This window comes from Gracilinanus agilis, chromosome 1, assembly GCF_016433145.1.
Source record: "Gracilinanus agilis isolate LMUSP501 chromosome 1, AgileGrace, whole genome shotgun sequence".
Taxonomy (NCBI): domain Eukaryota; kingdom Metazoa; phylum Chordata; class Mammalia; order Didelphimorphia; family Didelphidae; genus Gracilinanus; species Gracilinanus agilis.
In genome coordinates, this window is record NC_058130.1 from 449,328,126 (window position 1) to 449,346,461 (window position 18,336).

Sequence of the window (18,336 nt, forward strand, 5' to 3'; positions counted from 1 at the left end):
TATTCTGACAACATCAAATTTAAAATAGTTACTATCATTCCTTCCTAAACCGAATATAAATTAGCCTTTAGGCTAAGTCATAACACTAAACTATTAAGTTTTTATGGTTAATGTATTTCTCATCTATGGGCCAAATTCTTTCTCCCTTGGTACTTACATGTTCATGGAATGTAACCAATCTCCCATAAAACAAAGGTGAAGTTATTATTTTCCTAGTTTTAGCACACATCTTTAAATTAAGGATAAAATTAATGTGACAAAAGAGGACAAAATTAAGGCACTGTGATTTCATCATCAAGTTATTTTTTTTCAAAACCTTTTTGTTTGCATCTATCTTTTAAGAATCAATGCACTGTGGCAGTATTGTTTTATATCATTGTGAAAGGAGATCACATTTCCAAGGGTTCTTCCCTGGATCACTGTTATCAAGTCTTTCCTAACTAATTTCAAAGTTTCATTTATTTCACCTTTTCTCTATTCCCATTTATTTTAACCTGACTAAATTACCAGGGAAAAATAATGCAATACAAAGTTATTAAATTTATGAGATATCTAGCCTTATGAAAAAACACACCAAACCTGCATGTTGTATTCTCAACGCTATGCCAATTCCACTTGGTAAAACCAGGAATACTCCGAACCATAACTGGAGTATCTTCATGTGTTTTTAGAGCCCCAACAAGGATTTTTTAGGCTTGTTATAATACTATTAGTCATTTTTAATTATAGTTGTTCTTCAAGTAGTTTGTGGCTGACTAGGTCAGTTGGTTAGCAGAGTTTCCCAATCTTTTTCATTCTGTGACACACCTCTAAAGTTCTAAATTTTCCATGATATATCATGCAAAATTTGGGAGGGACTGGAAGGTAGCTCTTTGAATCAAATGTAATAAGGGGTTGGTTGGGCCTATGCTAGTGTGAGGGGTTAAAGGTTAAAGGTAGGAATTTTTTGAAGAGTATCTATTTAATTGAAGTGATGGAGCTAAAAAGGAAGGTGAATAAAGGAAGCATAATTAAAGAAAGGAAACAAAAAGAAAGAGAAAGAGAGAGAGCAAAGAATAGGGAAGAGTCAGAGAAGGAGAAAAGAGGAAAAACTATAGCAGAAGTAAAGAGAAAAAATTGAAGGGGGGAAGCAAAGGAGAAAAGATGAATAATAAGAAGTGAAGAGGAGAAAAAAGGAAAGAAAGAAATGAGAAGACAAAAAAATCACAAGTGAATGGGAAAGAAGAAAGAAAAAGGAGAATAGAGAATGAGAGAAAAATAAGGAAAGTGGAGAAAAGAACAGATGGTCAAAAAAATGAATAAAGAGGGTTTTATGTTTTAAAGAAATGACTAAACATTTAAAAGCATTACACCCTTCTTGGAGAATTTGACTGATACAGATACAGGACCTATTCTCCTAACTTCACATTTTAAACTCATTTTTATCTTTAATTTGATGCCAGTTTCATTATAATTCAATTTCTAAGAGCTGTACTCTAGGAGGGAAGGAGGGGGGAGTTAGTCTAAGGGAAGTTTCTTTTCAGATTGTCTCTTCTTCCTACTTAGTTCATGTGACTTTTCCCCTATTCTCACCTCTCCACTGAGTCTGGGATAGTGATAGGAAGAGGTCACCTCACTTTTAATCATCCCTCTAGCATATTTTCCCCAAAGAACTTTTGGACATTATCCTCCTATAGGTAAAGCTCTTTTCTGTTCTATTGCTGCCTACTTTAAGAGAGAAAAGAGAATGCGGATGATCACTGCAGATGGCTCTCCCACACTGTAGCAAACAGTCAAGGTAAAGTGTGAGCAATATATTTGACAGTTCCTTAAACAGCAAAAACACAAAACTGTTTGTAAAGCATCTTCTGGGCCAAAAATCCCACCATGGCATCACAAAGGCAGATTGATATGGGGTGTGGTGAGCCATTCAAGTAATCAGGGTGTGCCCTTTCTACTACCCACAGTTTCCAGATATATGACACACCTTTCTCTGTTCTTTCTCTGTCCACCTGGGAAAGAGAGGAGAATGCTAATAATCAATGCACCTAGATACCCACAAAATATAGCCCTCTGTGTGTGTACGAGTATGTCTCTCCAGAACGAAGCCACTAGTGATAGGGGTGGAAGACTGTAGAAGTCAGCAATCTGAATATCTCTACGGGGAGAAGGCAGAATTCAGGGTGATAAATTTTATCTCCTATAAGCATCCTAGCTCTGGAATAGAAAGCAGGCAAACAGCCTCATGACCACCATTGTGGGCAAAGGAGATTAGTACCTGAGTGTCATTTTAGTGAGATTTCATGGTCAAAAGGAATCTGAGTTTATTACTAAACTTCTGCTCTATCTAAGAGTTCCTTTAAATTACCAATCTATTTGTAATATAGAATCTAGTTGATGTTAAAACATACCTTTCATATACAGAAAACTGTGGAAGTAGGGAAGGCTGACACAACTGTAGACTGAGTCTCTTCGATAAGAGAGTTCATCATCTGTATCAAATCTAGAATCAAAATCTTCTTCACTGTCTTCAAACTATAAAAAAAAATCAAAATTTAAACACCAAAGTGTGCAATGATAGAACAAATTATGATAGTATGAATCATGCAGAGACCAATCATTTTTTTAAAAGTACAAAATGACAGTTATCAATGTCTAGATATAAAGGAGGGAGAGCTGTTAGGTTAAATGCATGTTATCATCTGCTGAACTATTCTAGAATGGACTAATCAACTTCACCAAATCTGGAGGATGTCTATTCCAATACAGATACAATATAACCTTGCTGTTTGAAGGATAAAATGACAATTAAATTATTTAAAAGTTAATTTATCTTGAGATACAATGCAAAATCAATTAAATACATATACATATATATTTAAGAGAAATATATTTAAGAGATACAACTAAATGCAGGAGGAACTTAATACATGAACTGGAAGAAGCGAGGCTGACTCTTAATTAGATTAATTACATAATTAATCTAATTAAGAAAAAAAATGGACAAAACAATAAAATCATAGTAGTTATAGCTCATTCCTCGTCTTTTTACCAGTTATTAGAAATAATACTCTATTGAGTGAGTGAAATGTGAAGCAACTCTTCCAAACTTTTTTCCCAGTGTGCCATTGGCAATTCTGGTGTTGGGTGAAGGCGTCTCATTTCCTAACCCAGTGCAAAAGCCATAGTTAATATTGCTCAAGTTTTATTAGGCTTCAGGCAAAATTCAATTCTGGGTGTGTAAGTAGCTCCATAGAGAGGGCATATCAAAGGTTTCTATTTGCTAATGAAAATCCTCTTTGAAAATTAAAGGCTTTAAGATCTTGTAATTGGTAGGGTAAATAATGGAATCAGAACTTCTGTATATTTTGTATTATTTGACCTAGAGATTGATGTATGTGGGTTGAGACAGTGGACATTTTCAAACTCTGCCTGGTAATTACAAAAACAACAGCATGGACTTACCGAGGACTGAGCTCCCTCAGAACTAAAGCGGTAGGCTCCGGAGCTATTGTACGTCCCCACTGAACAGCGATAGTCGGGGGACCACTGGCTACTGCTGTGAGAGTTGGAGAAGGTCACGCTGCTGCCCGAAGTGATAGCCCCATCTTCATAATCATCCTGGTCATAGTCATAGTCCCCGTCTGGGGAAATAAGGTCTCCGGAGTTCTGGGGCATGCAGTAGGTGGACTCGCCACTCGACGAGTTCTGCAGGCTAACGGAGTCCTGGACAGAAGGTGTCAGTAGCACGGTGCTGTCGGCGCTGGGGCTGGTGGGCACCACCGTGTCATTCATGTAGGGATCCTCCTCCGAGGAGTCGTCGCTCGTCCGAATGCCGCTCGTCCTCTGATCGGAATGGCCGTGCTCGCTTGGGTTTGGTGAATCCTTAAAGGCATCGTCATCAGCCTCGAAACCCTCATCGACCTCCTCCTCGGGGTAAGGCTGGCTAAAGTTGAAATTGGGTTTTTCCCCACAGGCATTACTAGCCAGTTCATTGAGCTCAGGAGAAAAGCCATTGCCCAAAGAGAGGGATCTCTCGATATTTCTAACACACTCATCGATCTCATCAAAATTGAGGGATTCCAGGAACTCCTGGGCTGCTCGGCAGGCTTCGTCCTCGAGCCTTCGGAGCTCCTGGTCCCGGAGCTGCTGCAGTCTTTGCAGGGAAGCCTCCGTCAGGGATAGCTCCTGCTGCTCCTTCACCCGCTGCAGGTCTTCAATCTCCTTTTCCAGGCGTAAGATCTCTTCCACTTGCTTGTTTTCCTTCTGCTTTTCTATTTCTTGTTTCAGCGCTTCTTCCTTCTGAAGTGCTTCCAGTTCTGCACGCCTCCTTGCCTCTTCAGCCTGTTTGGAGAAATGCAAATGATCACGTTTCACTACACACCTGTGTTGATGTGCCATCACGTTACATCGGATGCAGTAAAGATCTAAACTGAGAAGTTTCATTGGTCTGTGGAATTTAAATTCATAATGAGAAATGAAATTGTCTAAAGTTTTTCCTAGTTAAAAAAACCCCCAAGGTAATGAGTAGGAGATCCTCACACGACATTTTTTATTGAATTCATCCTTTTCTACTTGTTGTAGATTTCAGTTCCAAGGGGCTTCTCAATATAACACCCACCAATAAAGACCCCACTCTATACGAGGCTCAAAGGAGGAAAGCCCTCTTTCCAAAGAGCTTACAGTCCAGCAGGACTATATGACAAATAAAGAAATAATTAATATGAATTATAACACAAGCAAGCAAAAGACTCAGGGAAGAAGAGATCATTTATGCCTGGTGGCGATCAGAGGGGGCTTTAAAAGTGTTTAGTGAACCGAATTCCCTGAATTATTCTCAAGGGTAGCACTATCATTGCAATCTCAGAAAATCTACTCATCTTTGACACCTTACTCTCATCCAGTCTCCCACCCCATCATTTTCCAATCTGCCACCAAGACGTGATGATTTGTCTTTTGGTTCTCTCAATACATCTCTTAATTAAGTTTCCCTTTCTCCTGACATGGCCACCACTCTGGTCCAGCAGGGCCTGGACCTCTATCCACTGAGCTACCTAGATGTTCCTGCAAAGGGATTTTTCTAAAGCACAGATCTGACTCCATCTACCTATCTGATCTACTCAATAGACATTCAAAATTCCCCTTTCCCCCACTTTTCCAGTCTTCTATCTTATACTCTCCTCCCACCACATATTCTTCAATCTGGCCTTAAACAAAACACACCATCTCTTTATCTTTAAGATATTTTTACTAGCTGTGCTTCATGCTTGGAAGGCTCTTCTTCTTCATCTCCATCTCCTGGCATTTCTGACTTTAAGTCTCAACTAAAATCACACCTGCTACAGGAAACCTTTCTAATCATTCCCTCTAGTGACTTCTTCTGTTGATTGCTCCTTATTTATTCTGCCCATAGCTTTTGTCTAGTTGTTTGCCTGTCCATCTCTCCCTTTAGATTCTTAAGTCCCCAAGAGCTAGCTATGTTTGCTTTTCTTTGAATGGCTAGCCCTAAGCATAGGGTCTAGCACACAGCAGATACTTAATAAAAAGCTTACTAACTACATAATAATTCTTGAAGGCATATATCCAAAGAGGAAGGGAAGAAGAGGTAGGGAGAATCGTGTGAGGGTATTATAAGGATTATAAAATTACTCACAAAAGAAGGGACTAAAAAAGGTAGTATGAAATAGAAGAACTGTGACTTGTCCATTCTGACTATGCATACTGCCTTGAATGCGAGGCTAAATTGTCCATATTTTATAAAATAAGCAATGGAGAGTTACTGAAGATTTCTGTTCAGTGATACAATGTGTTAAAACCTGTGTTTCAGGAAGAAAAATCCAATGCTAGTGCAAAGAATAGATGGGAAAAAGGGCAGACTGGAGATAAGGGGATTAGAGAGAGATTATTAACACAGTCTAGGTAATGAGGGCCTTAACTAGGATCACAGGAGGAGATGGAAGATATATAGTTGAGGTAGAATCAACAGTATTTGGAAATACATTTTTATAGTAGAAGAAACATATAAAGTGACATTTCAAATCTAAGGGATGTGGGAATAATGAAGGTACCAAAAACAAAAATAGAGAAGTCAGGAGATGGGTGATTTGGGAGGATAATAACGATCTTAGTTTTGGACATGTTACATTTTAAAACAATCCAATGGGCTAGTTAGGAATGAAAAGAAAAAAAGATACAATGGGAAGCCAAGTTATCTAAGCATTCTTTACCTTCTGGGCAAGAAGCTCAGCTTCTTGTTTCTTCCTTTCTCTTTCCCTGGAAAAGTTAAGAAAAAGAATGTGAAAATAAAAAAAAAATATAGCACCTTATGAAGACTTATTTTCTTGCTAGATGTAGGCAGAAACTTTAAAAGAATGAAGTTTATAGCTTCTCTCTTGAAATAGATACAGAAGACACTAAATTTTTACATTAGGATCCCCGAGAGTTGCATATTGGCTTAGCTTTCTTTATTATCTCTGTTTTATTAATTTTAAAATTTATTTTGTAAAATAGTTTCTAATTATATTTTAACTAGTTTAGGCTGAAAAAAAGGGAAAAATACTTATTCTACATATAAATAAGAACAAGAAACATTGTAGAGGGAATGTAAGGTTAATTCTGAAGTCAGGGAACACCTGTGCTCAAGCCTTGCATTTCACGCATGCTATCTGTGATTGTCCAGCAGCTTCCTATGACTATAAGTTATTGATTGACTGTTCCCAGCATGGGCAGGGGAAGCTTCTTCTATCAGGAATACTCTATTTGGAGGAAATTATAGAACTTGAGTTAATTTCCATAAAACATTTGTCAACATGGAATCTAGAGACCCCAATCTTGTGGCTTAGTGAGATCTGATGAACCCCAAGTTTTAGACAAAAACAAAAATGAAAGATCTGAAATATTGATTATGAATATTTGCTAAAGGATATTCAGAATAAAATCTAAAATCTAATTTTTAATTAAATGCAAGTACTGAAGCACACAAGCACCTTTCTTGCTCCTCCTTTTTCCTTTTCTCTTCTTGATTCCGTTTCTCTTCCAGCATCTGTCTATAAACTCTTCGAGCAATTTGGCCCCTCAGCTGTTTCTGCAGTACTACTGCAGCTTTCTTTAGGTCCAAGAATCTTCTCCTCATGAGGAAGGCTCTGTAGTTCTTTTGTATTATAACAATGTGATAAAGGACCTTTCTGTACTGCTTCCTGAAGGAAGAACAACCAAGATGGTAAAGAGGGTCAGATGAGTCATGGAAACAGAGATTTCCTTCAGAATGGTTTGCATTATTATTTCAAGGCAGCAAAAGAACAGAAGAAGCACCTAGCTTTGTAACAATTCTTCCATTATGTTGATGCTCTCTACTCCTACCTAGAGTACAAGGTCCATTTATGTGAGGAAACTAGCATTATCTTGACAAAATAAATGCACATCACAGAGAGCCACTTTTTTATGGTTTAGATAAGAAGATACTCTTAGAAATGAAAAGGAGGTCTGAGGTATCTCCAGCTTCAATAAAAGAAATTACCACAGCAGGATAGCTTTGTCCTATAGAAAAAGAATGCATGGTGTTTTATGTGACATATTGTTCTGTATATGTGGAGAGAGCTAATATACACATGAAAAGAAATGGCCTCATTATGCAAACTACTCCTGAACAGGCCTCAATTGAGTTACTGAGAAAATACAAAAGTAAACAGATGGGCTGTACTAGAAGACTCTAATCCATAATGCATGAAACTAGGTAAGCAAATGAAAACATTTCAGCATAGTCACCTAATGTCATTTTGCTGTTTTAAGTATCAGTGATGAGTCCTTTTCCCTTAATTTTTTGTGAAGACAGAGACTGCATAGGACTCATTAAAATATTAAAAAGGAATAATTGGGGGTCAGGGGTGGGAGATGGGAGCCAAGAACAAACTTCACTTTGCTCAGCTGTTCCCAGAGTTCCAAAGTAATTTTAAAATGAATTCACACAATCTCAGATTATTCAATAATGTTATACCAAAATCAGGAAATGCATTTCTTGTGTATTTTGGCTTAACAGATTACACACCGGGCCAGGTAGCCAAGGATATGAGCACGGATCACCATGGCTGCCTGGAAGACCTCCTCTTCCCGTTGTTTCTCTAATTTCTGTTCCAAGGACTCCCGAAGAAAAACCTGTACAAAGAAAATGCACATGGTTAGGACCTCTTAAAGACCAAATTACCAGAAAACAGGTTTACCATTCAAGGAAAAATTCACAATCGGAGAGCAGAACCTGTTGAGAATGGAATGAGTTGTTTGGGTCCCACATAATAGAAAATGAAATTTCAGAATTCTTAGAAACAAAAGAAAAGCACATTAAAAAAAAAAGAAACAATAATGGTTTCCGAAATGATTTTCTCACTAAAGCCATCTTTCCAAATGTTACTATGGTCTGCCAAACATTTGTTTTGATGTTGGTCTTTTCATTAATGATTATGGCTATTCCAGTTCATTGCATCTGTTATTCTGGAAACATGCCTTCATAGAATGATTTTATATTAAGAATTTAAGCTGGGGGCAGCTGTGTAGTTCAGACCATTGAGAGCCAGGACTAGAGACCAGAGTTCCTGGGTTCAAATTTGGCCCCAGACCCTTCCTAGCTGTGTGACCCTGGGCAAGTCACTTAACTACCACTGCTTAGCCATTACTACTCTTCTGCTTTGGAACCAATATATAGCATTGGTTCCAAGGCAGACGGTAAGAGTTTTTAAAAAAAGAATTGAAGATTAGAAAATAAGACTTTAGGAGTGAAGGCCAAAGAGATTTGAGAATTCCTGATAAAGTGATTAAAATAGAGGAGACATTTTTGGCACATACTTACTGAGAAGACTGCTGAAGAAAATTTCTAAGTGAATTGCTTTCTCCCTGAAAACAAGAACATAACTTCTCCATCCATAACAGGTATTATGTTTACTTGCCAAATAAAAAATAACACCCTTTAATTGGTAGGAGAAGAGTTTTAGCATTTTGGGTAGTTTGGTGTAAATTTTACTTTAAAAAAGAAGTACAAACATTATGGTTGCACAGGAATGTCATTTTCCACTTGATTTTCTCAGAACTAAGACATAATTAAGAGGTCTTAAATGTCTCTCCAAAAAATAGGAGAAATATATCTTTGCATTTTGATTTATGAACTAATTTTTAATCTATTAAAAAAACTTTTGGCTGAGTTCTACATTTCCTCACACATGACCTTAACTTTAGTGCCTCCCCTGAGTCATACAGTGATGTACTAGACTTTAAGGCACACTTTTCCACTCCTTTCAACAGTATTTGGGGAAAAAAAAATACAAACATCAAAAATCATATCAAGTGCCAGCTACTCTAAATTTTCTCCTGAAACTAAAAACACTGCAGTATATTGTATGAGAATCTTTTAGTGTTCTGACATATGAAAGTTATTTCATTTTGTACATACAAGGATTAAATATCTAGGATATATTTATGTATGACAAAACTATAAGTACAATAAATGAATGTTTCATTATGTTACAGACCAAATAGGTGGCTCATTACATCAAAATTATAAACCAAAAAATAAATTTAATAAAAATGTAAGAGTATGTGAACTTATTTTCTTGGTCAATATACTTTTCAGGGGTAGGAAGAATTCCCAAGTCCTGCCCAACCCCTGAATCTTTGGGCCTGCTCTCCACTGGTTCTTTGTTCTGAAAATTGTTTAAAAGAAACTCAACAAAGTACATTCTTTCAAGAGGACATAATTATAAATATAAGTATGCATACAAGTAAGCTTCAGCTTTGTTAAGCATGCAGATAACAATCTAGCCAGCCAATTTCCCTTTAAGTAGCATTCCTTCATTATCAGAACAAACTCTTCCTCTGTACTTCTTTTTGATTTAAGAGGGTTTTTTTTTTTAGTATAAAAAGACTGTAAAAAAATTGTTTTTACCTTGTTTGTCCTGAGGGTTATTAGAGAAGAGTATATGTGCCATATATAGACTTGAAAATTAGAACTGAAAAAAAGGAATGATAAATCTGCAGAGGAAAAAGTATCATTCCCATTAAGAGCCACAAATTACATTTGATATTGTCTTGGTTCTGATTCTAATGGGTTTATCATTTTAAAATTTCCTTTTTAGTAAAAATAAAACAAAAAGCCCTTTAAAAAAAAAGAGCACTGAAAACTTCACAAAATGGAATGAAGTTTTATCTATTAAGACTTAAACTTGAGTTAATTGAACTATAGAGAGGCTGATAGGATTTTCATAGAGCATTGGAAGTTGTTACAACAGACATTTCCAAAGCACTGTCTCAAAGTGGTATAATAGAATGCTTATTCCCCAAGAGAATGGGAGCCAAGCAATCTGAAGCAAAATAATAAGTCAAAGGATATAGAACTAGAAGGGATCTAAGAGAAAACCATCCCCTCATTTTACAATTGAGTAAACTGAGGCTCAGAAAGAGTGACTTCCTCAAAGTAATACACAGAATAAGAAGAGAACCAGAATTAGAATTTAAATTAAAACAGAACCAGAACTGAAGACCAGGTTTTCTGATTATCCAGTTCTCTTTCCACTATATTAAAGTGTTTAGGTATATATATATAAAAAAAAAATTCTAAGTGCATTATTACATCATCTGTAAAGCCTCTTTCAACTCTAAAACTAGATTATTCTATGGAAATCTTAAAGCACATGGAAGTGCAGATCTTGATGTGCTCAAAAAAAGGGTTAGATTGGAAGACGTAGAAGGATTGAGCAGACTTTGGTTAAAGAATCACTATGATCCAAAAAGAATTCAATAGACTAGAATTGTGGACCAAATTTAATAAGGCTAGACTTCACAAAAATAAATGTAAAGCCTTATACTTATGTTCAGAAAGCCAACCTCACAAGGAAAAGATGAGCCTCGGCAACAGTTAAAAAGACCGAAGGGTTTTGTTGGACTGCATGCTATATGAAAAGATAACTGTATCAAACTGCTATATTAAAAGACAAACCCCCAAACTACCCTAATTATCCTCAGCTTTTGTCAGACCAAATATGGAATATCTCTGGATGAGAGATGCCACTCTTTAGGGAAAAAAATGGAGAAGCTGGAACACAACCAGAAGAGAGTGATTAGAATGAAGAAACTACACAATATGAGGATTATTTGAAGAAAATAGTAGTGTTGAAACTGGAGGAGACTGCTTTAGGACATGATAGCTGTGTTTAGACTTAAGACTTATTTTACTTGTTCCTCAAAAGGGAAGAACTAGGAACAGATGGAAGTTGCAGAGGCAAATTTATATTTAATGTGATCAAAAACTTCCTAAAAAAGTGGACCAAAAGTTAATCTCGTATCTTAGGAATGATCATTTTTTAATGTTTCCCATCACTTGTTTCTTAAGTCTGAATTTCTTAATCTGTATAATTTCTACAAAGTTATTAATACTTGTCTTTGTCTTATCTCTGCGGAATCTAGAGACCTCAAACTTGTGGCCTAGAGATCTGATGAACCCTAAGTTTTAGAATAGCTTGTAGGTTGGAGACTCCCAAAGCTTGTCCTAGTTCCCTGTTTCCAAGAGAATCCACCCTGAAGGGAATCCCAGACTAGCATTTGCAGACTGAATAATGGACCCTGGGGTAAATGCTAAATACCCTTTTGCCTTAGGTAGTCCTTCCCCATAGTATCAGAGACCCTTTCCCAGGAAGACACACCAGGTCAGGGACCATCCTTTAGTATCCATTGTAAGTAGCCCCTAGGATAGCTCAGCTGGTAGAGCAGAGGACTGTAGATCCTTAGGTAGGCTAAGGGTGGCTTTGAGTGGAGGCCTAATCAGCCCTGTTTCCCCCTTTTCCTTAATTAAAGAGTGGCTTTTCTGACTATTTAATAGTTCTAGGATTTTTCAAAGTTAACATCTCTATAAGGAGTTGATAAGTTCTCAAGGCTGAACAAGGACTGTGACCCAACACTGGTTTTTGCTCCAAAGTATTTTGTATAGGTGATTAATAAATGCTTTCTATTGATTGCTTTTGTCAGCCAAACTAAAGATATAATATTTCTCTCTGAAAAAAGTGACCTGGGAACTCACTTAGATATCAATAATAATAAAAGTTAGCCATTTCTGTCTTTTTATTACTCCCAGTTTGAATTATTTAGCAAGTTATTGCTAGCCAATCTCTTTATGTCTAGTATAGCTAAGGAGATTCTTTGTCTTCAAGTATATTAAGCACATATATTAGTGCACTCATTCATCCAGATGAGTTCTGACTTGACACAATGAGAACATAGAACCACTAAATTTGAAGCATGTGAAGAGTTACAAGGGAGCGGCTGGGAAAAATAGAAAATACTTAAAGCTAGAAGAAAGAAGACCTGGGTTTACCTTGTGTTTGATTTCTATATATTGCCAACTTGAAATCTGAAGACTACAATTTTGCCCCTATCCCCAGAGAACTCAACCCAGGGAAGTCCCAGCCACCCTCATTTCAGACTTAGACCTTAAAATACTTGATGATCCCAGCTTAGGTGGGGGCTAGCAGACCTAATAAAATGTTAAGTACCCTTTTAGTCTTAGAAGTTTCCCCTATTGTATCAGAGATCTTTTCCCAAGAAGACCAACACCTGTGCAGGAACCATGCTTTTATTATCTATCCATAGTAAGTAGGGTACCCCAGCCTCTGGCTACAGTCTCCTTCCCAAGCCTGCTTAGAACTGGTCAGTATATGTAGAAGAAGTCTCCAGTTCCCAAAAGGAATGAAAGATCCCTATGTTCTATTGTTTCTTTGGAGAATAATCTCTTCAGCTGCATTCTCCCAGAGATATTGTTCCCAGAGTCCCAGAGTTTAACTCTGTGTAGTATTTTGGCCCTTGGTTCAGTGATGGTGGCCAATTGTATGGGACCTATCTCTTTCCTGATTAAAGACTTGGCTTTATCTGACTACTTTACCAGTTCTGTGTTTTTCTATGTTGACAATATCTTGTATATACCTCTGTATGTACTTGTTTCTCTCACTAAGATTTAAGCTCCTTGAGGACAGTGACTAGTTTGTTTTTGCTACAAAATATTATAGTTTAAATATTCCATATCTCATCTTTTCTTGTTTTGACAGTCGGGAAAAGGCTGGAGAGAAGAAAAGATATGGTACCTGAGGGGTATTGTTAGGATAAAAGTTGGGGGAAAAATGGAAAAGAACAAGAAACTTAAGTTACTGAAGACAAAGTTTTACAACTTCAAATCTTTTGGGGGGCTGGCCCAGCTTAATTGTTGTGGGCAAAGAAAAGCTGTCATCACTATTTCTACTTTGCATAACTCCACATGTACATGGGTCATCAGAAACAATGTTCTTCAGTTGTATAACCCTGCCAAGACTGCTTTGCAAAATGAGTCATTTAATAATTATACTTCATTATGAAATAATTTCAATTCAATATTCACTAACTGAAGTATCACCATTGTATCTAAATATTCACCCTTTATCTGATGCTATCATTCAATTTTTCAGTAGATACGAAACAATATAATTCTTAGTTTATCCATAATTGTTTCCAAGGCACATCAAGACTTTTAATAAATATAATTTTTATTAGCCTGTCAACACGGAATCTAGAGACCCCAAACTTGTGGCTTAGTGAGATATGATGAACCCCAAGTTTTAGAAATAGCTTGTAGGTTGGAGACCCCCAAAGCTTGTGCTTGTTCCCTGTTCCCGTGAGAATCCACCCTGAAGGGAATCTCAGGCTAGCAGTTGCAGACTGAATAATGGACCCTAAGGTAAATGCTAAGTGATTCTTTTGCCTTAGAAGCTTCTCCCATTTTACCACATCCCCCTTCCAGGGATTGAACTCAGGACCTTCAGCTTACAAGACTGACAAGCTACCAACTGTGCCAAAGAATCACATCCCCATGGAGCTTAATAGCATGATTTAGAGAAAAGAATACTAAAGTATTCATGAATTTTAACTAACAGAACAACTCTTTTAGAAGATGTGAAAGTGACATAACTATAGTGGTGTTATGACCACCAAATAAATCTTACCTTGGTCTTTCCCAGCTGCCATTCGCTGTTAGTGTCATCATAGTGGTGAAGAAGGACAGTGCATTTTCCTTTGACATCTTCAGGAAGAGTCAGATTTCTCATCAGTACTTTATACCTACAAGGCATAATCCATGTTAGTTGCTGTAATGAATTTCCCACAACTTCCTAATCTCCAAAACCCCTTGTAAATGACAGGGCACCAAGTAGAACCCTTCCCTTACCTTTTACAAAAATCCTGAAAGGGCCTGCGGACAGGAAACCCAGCTTTTCTTATCCTCACAGTCTCCAGCATCCCAGAATATTTCAGCTGGTTAAGCACAAGAGCTTGATCAAACTGATCTGGCATCTAAAGAGAAAGGAATCAACTTTAAATAAGGTTGACACCCCTAGAATATTTTCCAAAGCATTTTCCCTCAAGAACCTTGGAGAGATATCAGGCCATCACTTTTTAGTACCTGCAACCTAATATTAATGCACAAAGAAACTGTGGCCCAGTGGGGTCATCTGTTTTGGGGGGCCCAGAAGTCACAACAGTGTCCAGTGGGGAGGCCAGAAAGAGGAAAAAAGGACAGTTGAGTATTTCTCAATTTTCAGATGGGTAACTAACCTACCTATTAATCTCGCGTTAATTATAGTTATCTACACAGAGAGCATGAGAAGAAAGTAACTTGTTTATTTAATTAAAGGCACAAGAAATCAAGCCAAAAGACATAAAATTCTAAAAAAAAAAAAACAAAAAAAAAACCACCAAATCCCCCCCCCTCCAGTTCTCCGGTTACTAACACACATCACTAAATCATGACCAAATAGCAAGCTTTCTTCAGCATGAAGAAGATTTGTTAAATGACACATTTACAGTATATTAGCCATTGGTTTTCATTTGTTTAATCAGCCTCTCCTTTTCATTTCATTGGTATCTTGCCATCTTAGTTAACTCTATAAAGAGGACTGCCAGATAGCCACCCAAAGTTTTAAAAGTGAAAAATAAGAGAAGAAGCTTATTCCATTTTCCAAGAGAGAAAAGTATCTAGGTTGTTTGCCAGTCAACACAAAGACAGCCTTAAAACTATTTATGCAAACCACTCTTCCAAAGACAATAAAAAACAAATAAATAATAAAACCAATAGAATGTTACATTTCAAAGAGGAGTTCATTGTCTTGCAAAAACAACAACAAACACACAGGGGTGAGATACTGACTCTCTAGTCAAGTCCATTTAACAGGAGTAGTGATCTCCCTGGCTAGATCTATGTAAATAATCCTGGCTCCACAGTTTTACTCCTAATGATTTAAAATAGGCTTAGCTCAATGAAAAAAAAAAAAAACTAGACACAAAATTATTATCATTATAACTTGAGAGTCTAAAAAGACCTTCGTACCTTAGTTAATTAAAAAAAAAATCTTATTTTGTGAAACCAAATCTCACACATCAAATCACAGTATCTATAATTAACACTCTCCTTTAGAGGATTACTACCAAATGTTTAACTGATTGAACAATTCTAACATTTTTGCTAGAAAATTGAATTTGACCAGAAAGTCATTTGTATAGAAAACTATATTGGCTATTTACCAAAATAAAAATTATTTATCCCAATAAAGAGCACATTTTCTAAGACTGACTTGAAGGAGAAAGTATAGATCAGGCTCATATATTTCACTGACTAAATTCAAATCAACCTTCCACAAGTAAAGTTAACCAATCTGATACTCAAATCCTTTAGGGTAAAGTATCTTATGCTTTTAAAGCCTCTACATCTGACTCACACCAGGAAAAAAAAAACAAAAAAAACCCCGCACACCCCACCCTCATTTTCTCTTTTCTCCCATTCTACTTTTCCTTGTTTAACAGTCAAAAGGAGTTCTGCAATTACTTGGCTCCAGAGCCATAAAAACAAAATACTCTCACCAACTTCATCCATAAAGCTCAGAAACACTTACCATCTTTCCTTCTCCTAGGTAGTAGCCAGAACCTTCTGTTGGGCTCCCTGGCCAAAATTCATATGGAAAACAACAGCTACACACTGACCTTTTCCCCAGGGCTAAAGACACTGAACAATAATGAACACCATTCCTGTGCTTTAAAAAGTGCTCAGTCACCATGGCAACCCCTCCCATTCTGGGGATAATTAGTGTGGTGTGGTTGTAGGATTTGATACAGGAGAGAGAGAACAGGGCAGGGAGATTCCGCCACCAAACACTTTTGCTACTTCCAATCTCCCATTGAGATTGTGTTTCTGGCCCTTTTCACAATGATTTCACAGGAGGAGTGGGGAGGACAGGTCTATAGGCCGAGTGGCACTGTGGGCAACATACATTACAATCATGGCAGAAATGCTGCATTTCTAACAGCAGTGTTCCTTCTGGTCTCAACTTTTTTTTTCCCCCCTACTTTTCCTCCCAGTGAACTTAATGTTGAAAGAAAACGCAGTTGGAGACAGAACAAGAAGCAACTTAAAGGCACTTGGCCTTTCAAAACTTCTCAACTGTGCTTTGGTCTTGGCTGGTAACTAGTTTTTTCAGAACTGGAGTTTCAAGCAGAGAAAAGCCTCCAGCAGGGAGGAAACGTGGAGTTTTGGATGGGGACAAATGGGTTGGGTTTCTGGGGGGATGGCTGCAGGGGTAGTTTATTCTCCTGGGGTCAGGCTATATTCACTAGCTTCAAGTTTCAAGGGTATATAACAAATATCCTTTGGTGTGGATTTATGCCTTCTTGGGCTTGTTTGGTATCCTGAATTTCAAGTCACGGGGCTTTCCTTTTCAAAAACCCTAAGGCAGACTCCAAAAATGTGTATGAAGCTCACAGTCATTAACGGCAAACCAGCCCCAATTTTCAAGGTCTGATAAGGTGGCACAGTCCGAAAAAGTCTTTTTCCTACAAATGAAGTTGTGATTCAAAGCAATTTTCACTAGCTAAAGGATTATCTACCCACTGGCACTATGCTTTATAAATATTAAAAGTAAAATTTAATGATATGTATTGTCTATAGTATTTTTGCACTCCTGTGAACCAGATGCAAATTCTGAGAGTGATTTAAATTAAAATTTAATTTAAAAATTAATTAAAATTAAATTATTTAAATTAAATTAAAAGGGTCCATCTACGTTCCTTAGTATTTTGGTATAGATGTATCCCCTCTAAAATTCAGAGAAATTCATTCAAGACTTTTCATGAGTCCTTGTCACGTTTCAAGATCCATCACGAAGCATATAAGAATAAGAAACACTCCGTTCAACAAAAAGAACTGCTACATGCACCGTTTATGTTTCAAACTGAAGGGAGTGGGAATGGAGGGGGAGTGGATTTAACTATGAGAAAACTAAACATAGTATGAAATGATACTTTTTTCCCCTGCCAACACTCCCTTCATTCTTCCCCAAATCCATCCTTTCACAACCCTTCAACTTTATTAAACAAAAAAAGAATTTATTCCAAGGACACCACAGTTTCTAAGACTAAGTTTCCCTGAGACCTTTAAAACAAAGTTTCATTAATTGCTTCCTAAGCTGCTCAGAAACTGCTTCCAGTGGCTACATTTCTTTCCCCCTCTGGCTCTAACAAAAGAACTATAAGACATCTTCAAGGGAGTTACCCCGGAACTGGCCTCTGCTGCGTCGGGGCAGTTATTAAATATTATCAGATGAACCCCGTTCATTAAGGAGGCAATGTCATTTTCTTGACCTTCAAGGCACTGGGCAGAATAATTAGGTCAGCAAGGAGGAGGGCATCCTGCACTCATAGAACGTACCTTCCAAGGACCCCAGACAAGGAGCACTTGGGGGGCTTGTGTCACTGGTGGAAGAGAGTCTCAGCAGGGAGCAGAGGAGGAAAGTCACTCGACTCCAAGGGAGGCAGGGATGAAGCATCCTTCTAACCCCCTACAAAAGGGTGAGCAAACACTCAATCCACAAGCATTCATTAACTGCCTACTGGGTAAGTCCTGGAGATACAGGCGCAGAGTCTGATGCCTCACCCAAGGATGGCGGGAGGAGAGAAGAAATAAATATGGTGGATGGATGGCCCAAATAGAAAGGGAAGGAATACAGCGATATACAAAACACTTAAATGAAGGTAGTCTGGGCAAGAAGGGCACCCGCAGTTGGGAGAATAAGGAAGGTCTTCCTGCATAAGATGGTGATTAACTGAATTCGAGAATGATCACTTGAGGGTCCCTAAGGCTCTTTCAAGGAGCTCTAAAAATCTAGTTTCATCAGTTTGAAAGCAGCTAGAGGGCTTCTCTTAAATTCCAACTAAAAGCATATCTTCTGTTAGAAGTTTTCCCTAACCTCTTAATTCCAATTTCCCCCCCTCTTTTAATTATTTCCTATATTAATCTTGTATATAACTTGCTTG

At 37.5% G+C, this 18,336-nt stretch overlaps 1 protein-coding gene across 2 annotated transcripts in view; it reads right to left on the reverse strand.

Moving 5' to 3' along the window:
• The window catches only part of MYO10 (myosin X), a 233,476-nt gene that overhangs the window by 30,423 nt on the left and 184,717 nt on the right, over positions 1-18,336 (reverse strand). For both annotated transcript variants that reach the window (XM_044665583.1, XM_044665593.1), the window contains 7 exons: positions 14,204-14,328; positions 13,983-14,097; positions 8,024-8,130; positions 6,966-7,175; positions 6,207-6,252; positions 3,445-4,323; positions 2,391-2,514 (listed from right to left, as the gene is read on the reverse strand). In XM_044665583.1, coding sequence (XP_044521518.1) covers positions 2,391-2,514; positions 3,445-4,323; positions 6,207-6,252; positions 6,966-7,175; positions 8,024-8,130; positions 13,983-14,097; positions 14,204-14,328 — 1,606 coding nt within the window. The remainder of the gene's footprint in view (positions 1-2,390; positions 2,515-3,444; positions 4,324-6,206; positions 6,253-6,965; positions 7,176-8,023; positions 8,131-13,982; positions 14,098-14,203; positions 14,329-18,336) is intronic.